Source organism: Euprymna scolopes, chromosome 43 (assembly GCF_053919585.1).
Source record: "Euprymna scolopes isolate OS-2025 chromosome 43, ASM5391958v1, whole genome shotgun sequence".
Classification (NCBI taxonomy): domain Eukaryota; kingdom Metazoa; phylum Mollusca; class Cephalopoda; order Sepiida; family Sepiolidae; genus Euprymna; species Euprymna scolopes.
In genome coordinates, this window is record NC_136524.1 from 62,461,331 (window position 1) to 62,475,691 (window position 14,361).

At 31.8% G+C, this 14,361-nt stretch overlaps 1 protein-coding gene across 1 annotated transcript in view; it reads left to right on the forward strand.

The window, feature by feature from the left end:
• The first annotated feature begins 6,395 nt into the window (after positions 1 to 6,395).
• The window catches only part of LOC145268367 (uncharacterized), a 399,446-nt gene continuing 391,480 nt past the window's right edge, over positions 6,396 to 14,361 (forward strand). Inside the window, exon 1 of the mRNA XM_080123915.1 lies at positions 6,396 to 6,796. Coding sequence (XP_079980041.1) covers positions 6,733 to 6,796 — 64 coding nt within the window. The 5' untranslated portion in view covers positions 6,396 to 6,732. The remainder of the gene's footprint in view (positions 6,797 to 14,361) is intronic.

A 14,361-nucleotide genomic window follows, 5' to 3' on the forward strand; every position in this document is an offset into this window, starting at 1 on the left:
AAACTTAAAAGTTTCTTTCTTTGAACTGCAAGCCTGTCGAATACTCTTCCATTTGCCTGCTTTCTACAATATGGTCGTCTTCAAATCGAATGTAAACAAGTTCTTGCTGAGCCGTTCCCCTTAAGTAATCCAATTTACCAAATTTACACTTCTAACGATTACTATGCTATTGTCCTTTTGACTACTGTACACTCTTTAACCCTAATCCTCGAATAGCCTTTGTAAAAAAATTAATATAACGTTGCTTTGTTTTAATCGCTTTCCCCCTTTTTTGCCTTTTTTCCCCCACACATAACGTAACACAACATTATTTTATTTTGAATTGTACATAATTTCGATCCCCCCTTTTTAAAAGAAAAAAAAAATCCCTCGATACAGCTTTGAGAAAACGAGGACGAAACCGATCAGCTGACTCCCCATTTTTTTCATTTCTCATCTCTCATTCACCCTTATACTTTATTTTTTAAACGTTTTTAATCATAAATTATAAAAAAGTTTTCCCTTCATGATTGCGACACACACACACACACACAAACACACACACACACACACACACACACACACACACACACACACACATACATACATACATATATATACATATATATATATATATATATATATATATATATATATATATATATATATATATATATATATATATATACAGTATTTTGCAAGTAAGTTAATTAATTTCCTGCTGTCGCCGAATCAATTTTTCCCATAAATTCACTATAGTTCTAATGTTATTTCAGGGATCATCAGTTGTTTACCATAAATCACTATTTCGGGGATTAAATAACGATATATATTATGGTGGGACGATTTATCGGAATCGGGAATCAGAAAAATCGTAATATTTGAGGATATCGTAATCGGAAACATTTGTACCGATTTTCCGATGCCCAAACGATTCCTTCAATTGCTTAAAGGTAAATCTTTCATTCCTGGTAATAATGATAGATTAATAAATATTTATTACTCACCAGTGAAGCTAAAATCGATAGATCGTCCCTAAAAAGTGTATTTTTCATGTTTAGGAAAATATCTGCACATTTAACACGTGTGTTTTTACGGTGACCAGAGAAAAATATAACTATATAGTTGAAAATCTTTTTGGGGAGGGGTGTACAGAATTTAATAATGTCTATATACAGACCAATCAACATGATGATTTAAAAAATAAAAAATGAAAATAAAGGTTAGCTAACCAGGTTTTGTTCCTCGCCCAACAGAGTTAAATCGAAGAAAATACGATTAAAAAAAGTCATGCATATGGCAGGGTAGAAAAACCTATATAGTTAAATATTTAGAGATTTTAAAAAATCGGAATCCGTATCGGTAATTGTATCGGAATCGGGAATTGAATACGGAATCGGTAATTGTATCGGAATTAGGAAAAAATATTCGAATCATCCCATCACTAAGTTTTCGTTATAATACCTATACTTTATATACCATTCTAAAGGGCGTATATTCCCCCATAGCCCTTAAGCCCCTGAAGGGGCATAGGCCATCTACAACTTTTGTAGATGTTTTTGTAGCGAGGGGTTCTTTTTACAGGGTGAGGGTGCTAGCCCCACGCCCAACCTCCCCTGAAGGTGCATACAGCGCCTAGCCTTCCCAAATGGTCACCCATCTTGCACTGGTCAGGCTCAATGTTACTTAACTTCGGTGATCTAGCGAGAACCGGTGTGTCAACGTGATTTTGCCGTACGTAAAGAGCGTATATCGCACTATCTAATCGTTTAAATTACAACCGTTTTAAAACAATAGTTTTCTTTTAAGAATATTAAATACAAGACGAAAAAAAGAAAGTTCGCATAATTTTTTTTATTTCAAGTTAATTTCGACCGAAAAGCTGCTGAAACAGCTCGCGATATCAACGAAGCATTTGGCCCAGGAACGCACAGCACAATGGTGGTTTAAGAAATTTAGTGGCGACTACGACAGTCTTGAAGATAATGAGCGTAGTGGTCGGTCATCGGATCTTAACAACGATCAATTAAGAACCTTAGTTGAAGCCGGTCCACGTACAAAGGTTCGAGAACTTACTTCTGAATTAGATGCAACGTATACGACAATTTTCAACCAATCAAAAGAAACGTCGTTATGAAGTGCTAGGTTTCATTCTTTTACGCAACAAGAACGACCCGTTTCTCGACCGAGTTGTGACTTGCGATGAAAAGTGGGTTCTTTGCAACAACCGGCGATGCTCAGCTATGTGGTAAATGCTGACAAAGCTCCACAACATTTCCCGAAGCCAAAGTTGCACCAAAAGAAGGTCATGTTGACTGTTTGGTGGTTTGTGACCGGTCTCATTCATTACAGTTTTTTTTAATGCAGGCGAAACCATTATGGCGGAGAAGTAATGTCAACAAATGAATGATATGCATCAGAAATTTCAACAAAATCCAACATTAGTCAGCAGAAATAGTTCAGTTCTCCTCCACGACAATGCCCAAACGCATGTTGCTAAACCGAACCTGCAGAAGTTGAACGAATTGGGCTACAAAACTCTGCCTCATTCGCCATACTCTCCAGACCTCTCTCCTACCGACTACCAATTTTTCAAGCATCTCGACAACTTTTTGCGTGAGAAATGCTTCAAAAACTTAAGCGATATCATGAACACCTCCAGTGACTTCTTCAATGCCACCAGGACGCAAGATCTTTACATTACTGGCATAAATACACTTGTTTTGCGTTGGCAAAAGTGTGTTGATTCTTATGGTGCTTATTTTGATTAATGAATTTTTGTTTGAATTTAAATATGCTCATCTGCATTTAAAAGTTGAAAAACGTAAGAACTTTCTTGTCAATCTAATATATATATATATATATATATATATATATATATATATATATATATATAAGCTCATATTATATATCATAATATCATATTATAAGCTCTATTTCCTTTTCGGTTTTATTGAGCTTTTACATCTGGCTGAGTTTATTTTACTTGTAAATATTAACTCTTTAATATTTATAATATATTTTAAGTTTACCATTTTGATTACCTTGGTAAACTTATTGTAATTTTTATTCGTATATATATATATATATATATATATATATATATATATATATATATATATATATATATATATATATATATATATATATAGTTAAAAATCTACGTATGCTTCTAGGATAGTAATTTAAAAATTATGAGGGTTAAGCATGAAAAACGATGTTACTTTTTGTATTTAATATTTGTATTGTTATTTTTTTTATATTTCAAGCGGGCCTCAGCTCTTGGTCACAAAAAAGTATCGAAATGAAAAAGAAAAAGAAACCCGTTGAAAGAACTGGAGATTTGTAGTGTGGACAGCGTTCATTCCTAGCAATCATGTTCGAAAAAGTTCACGTGAATTATTTAAGCCGTTTGTGGAAGAAGATTGTGTTTTTTAATGTTTTTTTTTTAATGTTGCAACGTAAAAGCGTTTAATTCAAACGGCAAAAATGAGACGCAATTGATTTCAATATGTATAATGGAATTGAAATGAAATTGTTAAACGGTAAAAATAATGTAATTAATTGTTATGAATATTATTTACCACTCGGTTATCCAATGATCCAACATTACACTGCCTTGACAGAGTTCAAAATAGACTTTGTAGCCTAGTAGAAGATGCCCTTTTCTCTTCGCTGCAACCTCTTTCTCACAGAAGAGACGTTGCGAGCCTGTCTCTGCTCTATCGTTATTTTCATGGCAAGTGCTCGTCTGAGCGCCAATCTATGCCCCCACCCCCTCGTCAAACATTCACGAGAAACACTCGTCTAGGTGAAACCACTATCAATAATTTCCCCCACTCCTTTATCTGTGCCTAAACCTAAACGTAGATTCCATGAACAAAGCTTCTTTCTTAAAAATGCGCACCCGTGGAACTCTGTTCCGTTTGCGTGCTTTCCAGCTGACTACAATATGGTCGTCTTCAAGTCCAATGTAAACAAGTTCTTGTTGAGCCGTTCCCCTTAAGTAATCCAATTTACCAAATTTACACTTCTAACGATTACTATGCTATTGTCCTTTTGACTACTGTACACTCTTTAACCCTAACCCTCGAGTGGCACCTGGGCCTAGATAAGTTGTGATTCCTTTGTAAAAAAAAATGACACATTTGTCATAACTCTATAAAATAATCATCAAACATTGCTTGAATTCGTAGTTCACTTTTTTTTTTTTACTTGTTTTGACGTTGGGCAGTTAGATATAAATGAGGTAATATCAAAGAGTGATATATTTAAGCGGTTATTAGATGCCTTTATTCTTGGTGGCAATTGTTTGGTGGCTCAGAGGTAGAGATTTAGCAAATGGACTAAAAGATAACTTTATGGCTGGGTCAGAATTTCCAGACCAGTAGGATTCGTCATATCACACTGAGGATTGCGTAAGCATGAAACACTACTCTCTATAAGTATTAAAAAATCATTATTATCTAATTATAATTATCAAGCTCTTTAAGAATATTTAAGGATGGGCACTGTCTGGGAAGTATAAACTAAGAGGTACTCAACTCGCGTTTTATCAACGTTCACGACTTCCGTCGTTGGAACACTATGGATTTTATAATGCCCGCACCCAGATTGAGCGTTTTAGTATTCCATTTCCTTCATTCTTGCAGCAATTGTTAGGTGGCGGAAGGGGCTTAGCAAATGGCGGAGTTGGAATCTCCCGACTAGCATCCTACCTACACTGTTGGTTGCGTGAACATGAAACACAAGTGTCTATGTGTGTGTGTAGCCGAAACAATAATGTAACTTAACAGAAAGATACGGTAATAAAAAAGAAAACGTATATATATATATATATATATATATATATATATATATATATATATATATACTTATGCATGTATATTATTTGGTTGGGATTAAAATATCTATGTATAAATACTTGGTATTTACGGATACTTTTAAAAAAATCAACAGAAGATTCTCTGCAGTGCAATATAGACTACAATGTAGGGGGGCATGTGAAGCTTACTTCCGGTGCACCACGATGAGTCCCAAACTAGAGCACGCAACCAGTCGATTTGATTAAAAAAAAAAAATGGGCGAATCCACCGTTTTCAATGATAATAAAAGTATAGGAGGATGGAGAATTTATGATCCTCATTAAATCCCGGAAAAGGTCGGGTCTTCTTGCTAGTATATATATATATATATATATATATATATATATATATATATATATATATATATATATATATATATATATACAAGTGTCATGCTTTTACTACGTAACCTTTGATTGGATATTAATTCATTTCTATGGGGTATTCGTAGAAAAAGAAAGTAGTAGGTAAATGAAAACTTTCCTGTGTAGGGACACCTTTCTGCTACAACCACCACCATCGCCACTGCTACTACAAATGTCGTCTTGTCACTCATTTTACCCTCCTCCTCCCCCTTCTCCTCCTCCTCCTCCTTTTATGCTCCTCCTCACTGTTTCCTCGACTACATTCAAACCCTACCTAAATTCACTCTCATAGTAAGGTGTTAATGTTTATTTCATTTATTTATTTTTCTTAAAAAAAAAAAAAAATAAAACAAACAAGGAACACACACACAAAGACGCACGATGTGTTTCTCTTTGTAGAGGTACGTTTTTTTAAAAACTATTTTTTACGCGAACGGGTTAGGGTTAGATATAGTGTAATACTCTATTAATTCTTTCTTTCTTTTTTTCTTTTTCATCCCCCCTCCTCCACCACAAACAAGTACTCCCTTTTTTCCCCCACTCTACTCTTCTAAGATCTGTCATTCATAAACCCATACACGAGGGAAATGTTAGATACATGGTCAGTTTTAATGTGTGTACGTGTGAGTGTATCGGGGGGGGGGGGGAGTATTCATCTTCCCCGTCCCCTACTGAAAACGGACACCCTGAACTAATAAAATATGTAAAAATTGTTCCCGTCTGCAGTGTCCATCCGCCCTGTTATGAACAAAACAGATACTACATTTTGATCATAGCTTGATTGCCGGACCGAACCCTTTTCTAGTCAATTATAATTTCCAATTTTAACATAAGAAGTATAAAAGAGCGGGAAAAAGAAAAAATCATAAAATGAAATAAAATGAAAAAAAAAGCAAAAAAAAAAAAAACAAACAAAAAAAAAAACAGAAAAATTTTAAAAAGAGGACAGAACAGAAAAATAAAGAACGATGATAATACAGGACAGGTAAAAAAAAAAAAAAGAAAGAGAGGATTAAGGAATACGACGGAGGTGAGAGTCTGTGAGGTGGAGGTAAAGTAAAACAAACAACAATAAAAAGAAAAAAAAAACAAAACAAAAAAAATTAGTATGCTAGATGAAGCAGTACACGTCACCAAAGTTTAGTGACTAAGACCACGCCTCCTTTATACCTAAAAAAAAAAAAAAAAGAAAGAAAAGAAAAAGAAGAAAAAAAAACTGTTGTGGTAACATTTCTCAAACAATTTCAACTGCAAACTGAAGTTTTTATCAAAAGGTAAAAAAGAAAAGAAAAAGAAAAACGGAATGGGCACAGAAAAGACAGTTGTAAACTGCAAAACGACAAAAGCCTAAAAGTCCTGCAAGCGCATAAAAAAAAAACTGAGATAAAAACTATTATTTTGCCCTCAACGTTATTGTTTATTTTCAATGGATATTACTTTTCCTTGAACATGGAAGATAAACCTGACTCTACAGTGAGGCCAGTTCACTGGAATGTAGACCTGAAGTTATTCTGATAACCAAAATGGACTCTGGATATTTCGATGAATTACTTAAAAGCAGTGAACATTTTCGCGATTTAATTTTAGGTAAGTAAAAATGTTTTTTATCTCAATTTTGCTATTCACCTGTCTGAGCCGGTTAAGAAACTTTTTTTTTTTTTGCCTATATTCAAAATGGCATCCCATTTCGCTTAACAAAATCGAGTGTTGTTATCATTATTGTATGCTTAGAAATCACCCCCTCCCGTGTTAATCGAAAATGAACAGTGACCCCTCTACCTCTAATTGAATCATGCTCCCAACTCTGAACCCCATTTTACTAATTCATTCTTAATTTTAAATTGCTAAAACTTTTTAAAGTTATAATTAAAATCAGGTACAAAAGTCGATGTCCGGAGTGAAAGTTATAAACACAACGATGTTGCAAGTAAAATAAGATACTTTCTTTTTTTTTTTTTTATAAAAACAAACTTTATAACAGAATTGGATAAAAGGTTGCTCCAGAAAGTTTATTTAATCTTTGTATAGGGCTTCGTTTTTATTTGCATCCTTGAAGAAAGAGAGAGCGGGGGGGGGGAGAAAAAAGAAAGATAGAAAAAACACAGGGAGGGAGGGAGGGAGAGAGAGAGAGAGAGAGAGAGAGAGAGAGAGAGAGAGAGCAAAAGCGACCGAGAGGCATAAAAAGAGAAAGCCGGGCATTGCACATATATTATAGATTGCTCATTTAAAGTTCCCACATCAGTGGTTACCAGTAATTCAACGTGTATATATATGTATATATATATATATATATATATATATATATATATATATATATATATATAACAAAAGAAAACGATAGTTTTACCTGGTGTCTGAGTGACAGTAAATTTTCCCAGATAGTTCAGCCAGAACTCTTTACTGTCTTTTAGTCGACGTTGTTGTTGTTATTATTATTATTATTATTATTATTATTATTATTATTATTATAAACATTAATATTTAAAACTGGTAACACTTAGTTTAAAGACCACATGATTTTGCAAAGTATTGGTTTTACCAATTGTATTACCCCCCCCACAAATGTGAAAAGTGGCAATAAGTTAACTTAGTAAATAAATAGTAACGAATCATTGTATATAATCCATATGAAAGATATGCCTCACTTACAAGTTTCAATAATCACTATATATATATATATATATATATAATGTACGTGTTAGTGCGTGTCTGTGTATTATATATGTGTGTGTGTGTAAGTTTGTGTCTGGGTATTATATATATATGTGAGTGTGTGCCTGTGTATATTTAGCAGTGTCATAGCATTCAGCAAAAACTTAGCTATTGTAATGCAATGTTGTTTCTTTAAATACACAATGAACGCTAGAAACAGCCTTATACATTTTATTTACATTATAAAACTACTTTTCAGCATATATATATATATATATATATATATATATATATAAACACTACAGTAGACATGTATATATAAGTGTTTAAATATTTTAGTGAATGGCACACACACACACACACACATATATATATATAAACAGTACAGTAACTATGTATATATAACTGTTTATATGTTTTAGGGAATGACACACACTCACGCACATATATTAGAAAACGTAATATATATATATATATATATATATATATATATATATATATATATATATACATATACACACTTCTGAATTTAAATCAATTAGAAGACTCTTTTGTATTAGCTTCATACCAACCTGTCTATCTATCAGATCTCTTTCTCTCTCTCTCTCTCTCTCTCTCTCTCTCTCTCTCTCTATATATATATATATATATATATATATATATATATATATATATATATATATGTGCCAAGTTTTAGTATTTACTTCGACAGTGCTCAATACGTGAAAAAAGCTAGGTAGTAAATTTAAAAAATGGCAATAAAGCTACACAGGTTTTTCAACCTTTCATCCTCTTAAGGCAATAGCCTAACGAATATCTCAAGGATGAAACATGTAGCTTAATTGGCATATATTTTTTTTCAAAAATATGTATATTTGCATGAATAAATATGTTTATATGCATGAATACACATGAAGATATGCATGACTACATATGCATATATGCATGCATATATATGCATATATGTATGCATATATATATGTATATATGTACATATATACATACGAATATGTATATATATACACATATGTATATATATACACATATGTACATATATACACATATGTATATATATACATACACATATGTATATATATATACATACGCACATGTATATATATACATACAAAAATGTATATATATACATACACACATGTATATATACATACACATATGTATGTATATACATACACATATATGTACATATATATATACATATGTGTATGTATATACCTACATATGTGTATGTATGGATACATATGTGTATGTATGTATACATATGTGTATGTATGTATACATATGTGTATGTATGTATACATATGTGTATGTATGTATACATATGTGTATGTATGTATACATATGTGTATGTATATATATACATTTGTGTATGTATATATACATATTTGAATGTATATATATACATATGTGTATGTATATATATACATATGTGTATGTATATACATACAAATATGTATATATATGTACATATGCGTATGTACATATGTAAATATGAATGCATATATATGCATATATGTATGTATATATATGAAAATTTGTATGTATATGTATGCACATATGTATGTATATATAAGCATATATGCAAGTATGTATATATATACGTATGTATATATATGTATCTGTATATATATATGTATATGTATGTGTATACATGCATATGTATATATATATGTAGGTATATATATTTTGTATATATATACGCACGTATGTATATATGTCTATATACATGCTTGTATATATACATCTATGAATATATATATATGCATATATGTATGTGTATGTATGCATATGTTTATGTATATACATGTATGTATGTATACACAGATATATATATATGTATATATACATGTATGCATATATTTATGTAGGTATATATATATGTATCTATATATCTCTATATATTTTTGTATTTATTTATATGTATGTAAATATATATATGTATATGTATATAAGTATATAAATGCATATGTATGGGAGTATATATATGTATGCATATGTATGTATATGTATGTGAGTATATATATATGTGTGTAAGTATATGTATGTAAGCATATGTATGTGAGTATATATATGTGTGTATATGTATGTAAGTATATATATGTATGTATATGTTTGTAAGTATATATATACATGTGTATATGCATGTAAGTATATATATATATGTAGTGATATGTACGTAAGTATATATATATATATATATATATATATATATATATATATATATGTTATGTTTGCAGGTTGAACCAAATAACGTATAAGGCAATACAAATGGAGACACAACAAACAAAGATAGATCAATAAGAAGTGTATTAGGAAAAGTATATCTACAGTATATTTACATAATGGTTGTCAAGTAAGAGAGTCTTGGCTGGAGAACATATCTGCTTTCGGCTCGACCTTCAGTTGCTTCTGGTTAACACACACTCAGACTACCCGAGTCTTGTTATTTAATATTATCCACATATGTAAATGAGTGGGTTCCACCAAACCAATATATATATATATATATATATATATATATATATATATATATATATATATATATATATATATATATATATATATATATGTGTGTTTGTGTGTATGTATGTGTATTGGGTCGGAGAGGGCTCCCGTAAGCCGTGGTGAAGGCAACTTTTCTAGGAGATGCAAATCTCTGATTAAAAAAAAAAAACATAAAACGAGAGACCAATACCCGCATAAAGCTGGTCTGCAGGTTTACTTGCTGCTGGCTATCTTGCTCTTGCTTGTTGCTTGATGTCAACATTTTGAACCAAGAGAGAGGGAGAGAGAGAGAGAGAGAGACTTAGCTGTCGTACAAAGCTAAGACTGTAACATCATCCGTGTATAGACACTCACTCTGGCATTTGTCTATGAAACTTGTCCTATATGTATGTATATGTATATTTGTATATATATGTGTATATATGTGTGTATATGCATGCATGTATATATTTATACGTACGAGCGGCGTGCAATAAATAATGCCTCTGACCCACTTTCAGTTGTCTGATCTAGCTGAAATTTTGCATGTGCAATGATTTATATCTCTATGGGTTATGTGGCAAATTACAGCTCTGAACTAATTGTGATTTCTGTTTTACAGGTGTTTTAACTGAGTCAGGTGTTAAATGGGGCCTGTTGAATGTCGAGCAGTGATCCGGTTTTTGTATTTGAAAGGACGCACACCACAGGAGACATTTGATGAAATGAAAGAAACTTAGGGTGATAATGCCCTATCATATGACCTTGTAAAACGCTGGCATCGTGAATTCAAACATGGCTGAAAGTCTGTAGAAACAGCTTCCAGAACTGGTCGCCCCCCTTCTGCCATTGATGAGGCATTTGTCCGTCAAGTTGAGGCTGCCATTTTGGAAGATCGGCGTATTACTTTTCACCAAATTACCCAAGATATCAAGATTAGTACAGGGTTTGTGGAAACTATCATTCATGACCATTTGCATATGTATAAGGTGTCTGCCAGATGGATTCCCAGGTTGCTCACACCATTCCAGAAACGAGAACGCGTCCAGTGCTCGAAGATGAATTTGGAGATGTGCCAAGAAGATGAGTTCTTCAAAAGACTGATTATACAGGATGATAGCTGATTCCATCACTATGATCTAGAGACCAAAGCCCAGTCAATGCAGTGGAAGCACTTAGACTCACGACCTCCAAAGAAAGCAAGGATGCAGCACTCCGCTGGCAAGGTCATGCTCACAGTCTTCTGGGACCAGGACGGAGCAGTGATGACAGATTTCCTGGCAAAGGGTACCACAATTACAGGAGCCGATTATGTTTCACTTTTGAGGAAATAAAGGGAAGCTATAAAAATCAAGAGGCGGGGCAAGATCAGCAAAGGTACCCTTCTCCTGCAGGACAACGCTCCGGTCCACAACTCGCATACCGCCATATCAGAAGCACGGGCGTATGGTTATGAAATCTTTCCCTATCCTCCCTACTCCCCGACTTTGTACCCTCTGACTTTCACCTCTTCCCAGCCATGAAGTTGTTTTTGAAAGGAAAGCGTTTCCCAGATGATGCAGCCTTGATTTTTGAAGTCATGTCGTGGTTGGATGACCAACCTGGGGTGTTCTACAAAAACGGTCTCCAGAGCTGCATCAAATGATGGGAGAAATGCATAACTCTGGGTGGTTCCTATGAACAGAAAGACTAATTACTGTGCCAAGTTTCTTTGCTCTACTGCTATGGGAAGTGGGTCAGGGGCATTACTCATTGCACACCCCTCGTATATATATATATATATATATATATATATATATATATATATATATATATACAAATATACACACATTTATATATTTGTGTGTGTGTATATATGTGTATTGGGGTAGAGAGGGCTCCCGTAAGCCGTGGTGAAGGCAACCTTTCTAGGAGAAGCAAATCCCTGATTTAAAAAACCATAAAGCGGAAGACCAATACCCGCATTAAGCTGGTCTGCAGTTTAATTTGTTGCTGGCTATCTTGCTCTTGCTTGTTGCTGTATCTCAACATTTTGAACCGAGAGAGAGACTTAGCTGTCGTACAAAGCTAAGACTCTGTAACATCATCTTTGTATAGATACTCCCTCAGACATTTGGGCTCATGGATTTTAAATGTCCGAGGGAGTGGCACTCGTCTGACAAGACGTTGCAATCATCATATATATATATATGCATATATATATGAATATATGTATATATATGAATATATGTATATATATATGAACATATGTATATATATATATGAACATATGTATATATATATATGAATATATGTATATATATGAACATATGTATATATATATATATATAAACATGTATATATATATGAATATATGCACATCTATGAATATATGTATATATATCTATGAATATATGTATATATATATCTATGAATATATGTATAGATATCTATGAATATATGTAGCTTTAAGTAAAAGAGAAAAAAGAAATATCAATTCCACAAAATCTCAATACTATGTTAAAGACAATTTATATTCTTATATATCATACTATATATAATAAGCTTCTCCTTATTTATTTAGAATTCATTAAAGCTTCCCCCAACACTCTATAATTCCTCTTAATCTTTTTCATCCCTAACGAACCTTACGCTAGACGCCGTATCTCCTCCATGCTACCTAGACCCTTCTCTACTCTTCTGATGAGAAGCGTTAGGCTTCGAAATGCCCTGGCATAAAGAGCCTTCTCTACTCTTCTGATGAGAAGCGTTAGGCTTCGAAATGCCCTGTCATAAAGAGTCCCTTCTATCCCCCAAATTTTGCCTGTATTCCATTATTAAATAAATGATCCATTCTATATATATATATATATATATATATATATATATATATATATATATATATATATATATATATTGTGTCTTCATTTCATTCTCTTGTTATCCTATTATATGAATATATGTATATATATATATATATATATATATATCTATGAATATATGTATATATATATATTAATGTATGTATATAACTGTATTAATATATACATATATATTTATATGTTTGTATGTATTTATATGTATATACATGTTTACATATGTATGTGTATATGTATTTTTATATGAATGTGTTTATGTATATACATGTGTATATATATGTAAGTGTGTATGTATATATATCTATGTGTATATATATATCTATAGGTTTATATATGCGTATATGTATATATGTGTATGTATGTTTATATGTATATTTGTATGTATGTGTATATGTATATATATGTATGTGTATATATATGTTTATATATATATATATGTTTATACGTGTATATATACGTACGTGTATATGTATAGTTTATGTTTGTGCATAGTATATATATATGTATGTATGTGTGTAGTATATATATGTATGTATGTGTATACGTATAAGTTTATTTGTAAATATATATATGTGTGTCGTTTATATATATATGCATGTGTATATGCATATATATATGTTTGTGCCTATGTATGTATATATATGTTTGTGCCTATGTATGTATATATATGTGTGTGTTTATGTCTGTATATATCTGTGTATTTATGTATATATATATGTATGTATATATATACATATATGAATGTGTATATGTAGATATATATAGGTTTATATGTATTTATATGTATGTGTATATGTGTTTCTGTGTGTGTATATGCACATATACATATATACATGTGTACCTGTATGTATGTATGTATGTATGTATGCATACATGTGTGTGTATCTGTATATATATACCCGTGTATCTGTATATTTATATGTATATAAGTGTATATGTGTATATATACGTATAGATCTATATACACAAATAAGTTTTAACTTAAGGTAAAAAAAGCATTCACACAAACACAACTCTATATTCAGATGTGTAATAGCAAATATTTTTTTCCATTTGAATTAAAATCGAATTTTAAGTGTTTGAGTGTATATCAAAATAAAGAATATGATTTTCTGTCATACTTCTGTAGCAACCAACTGT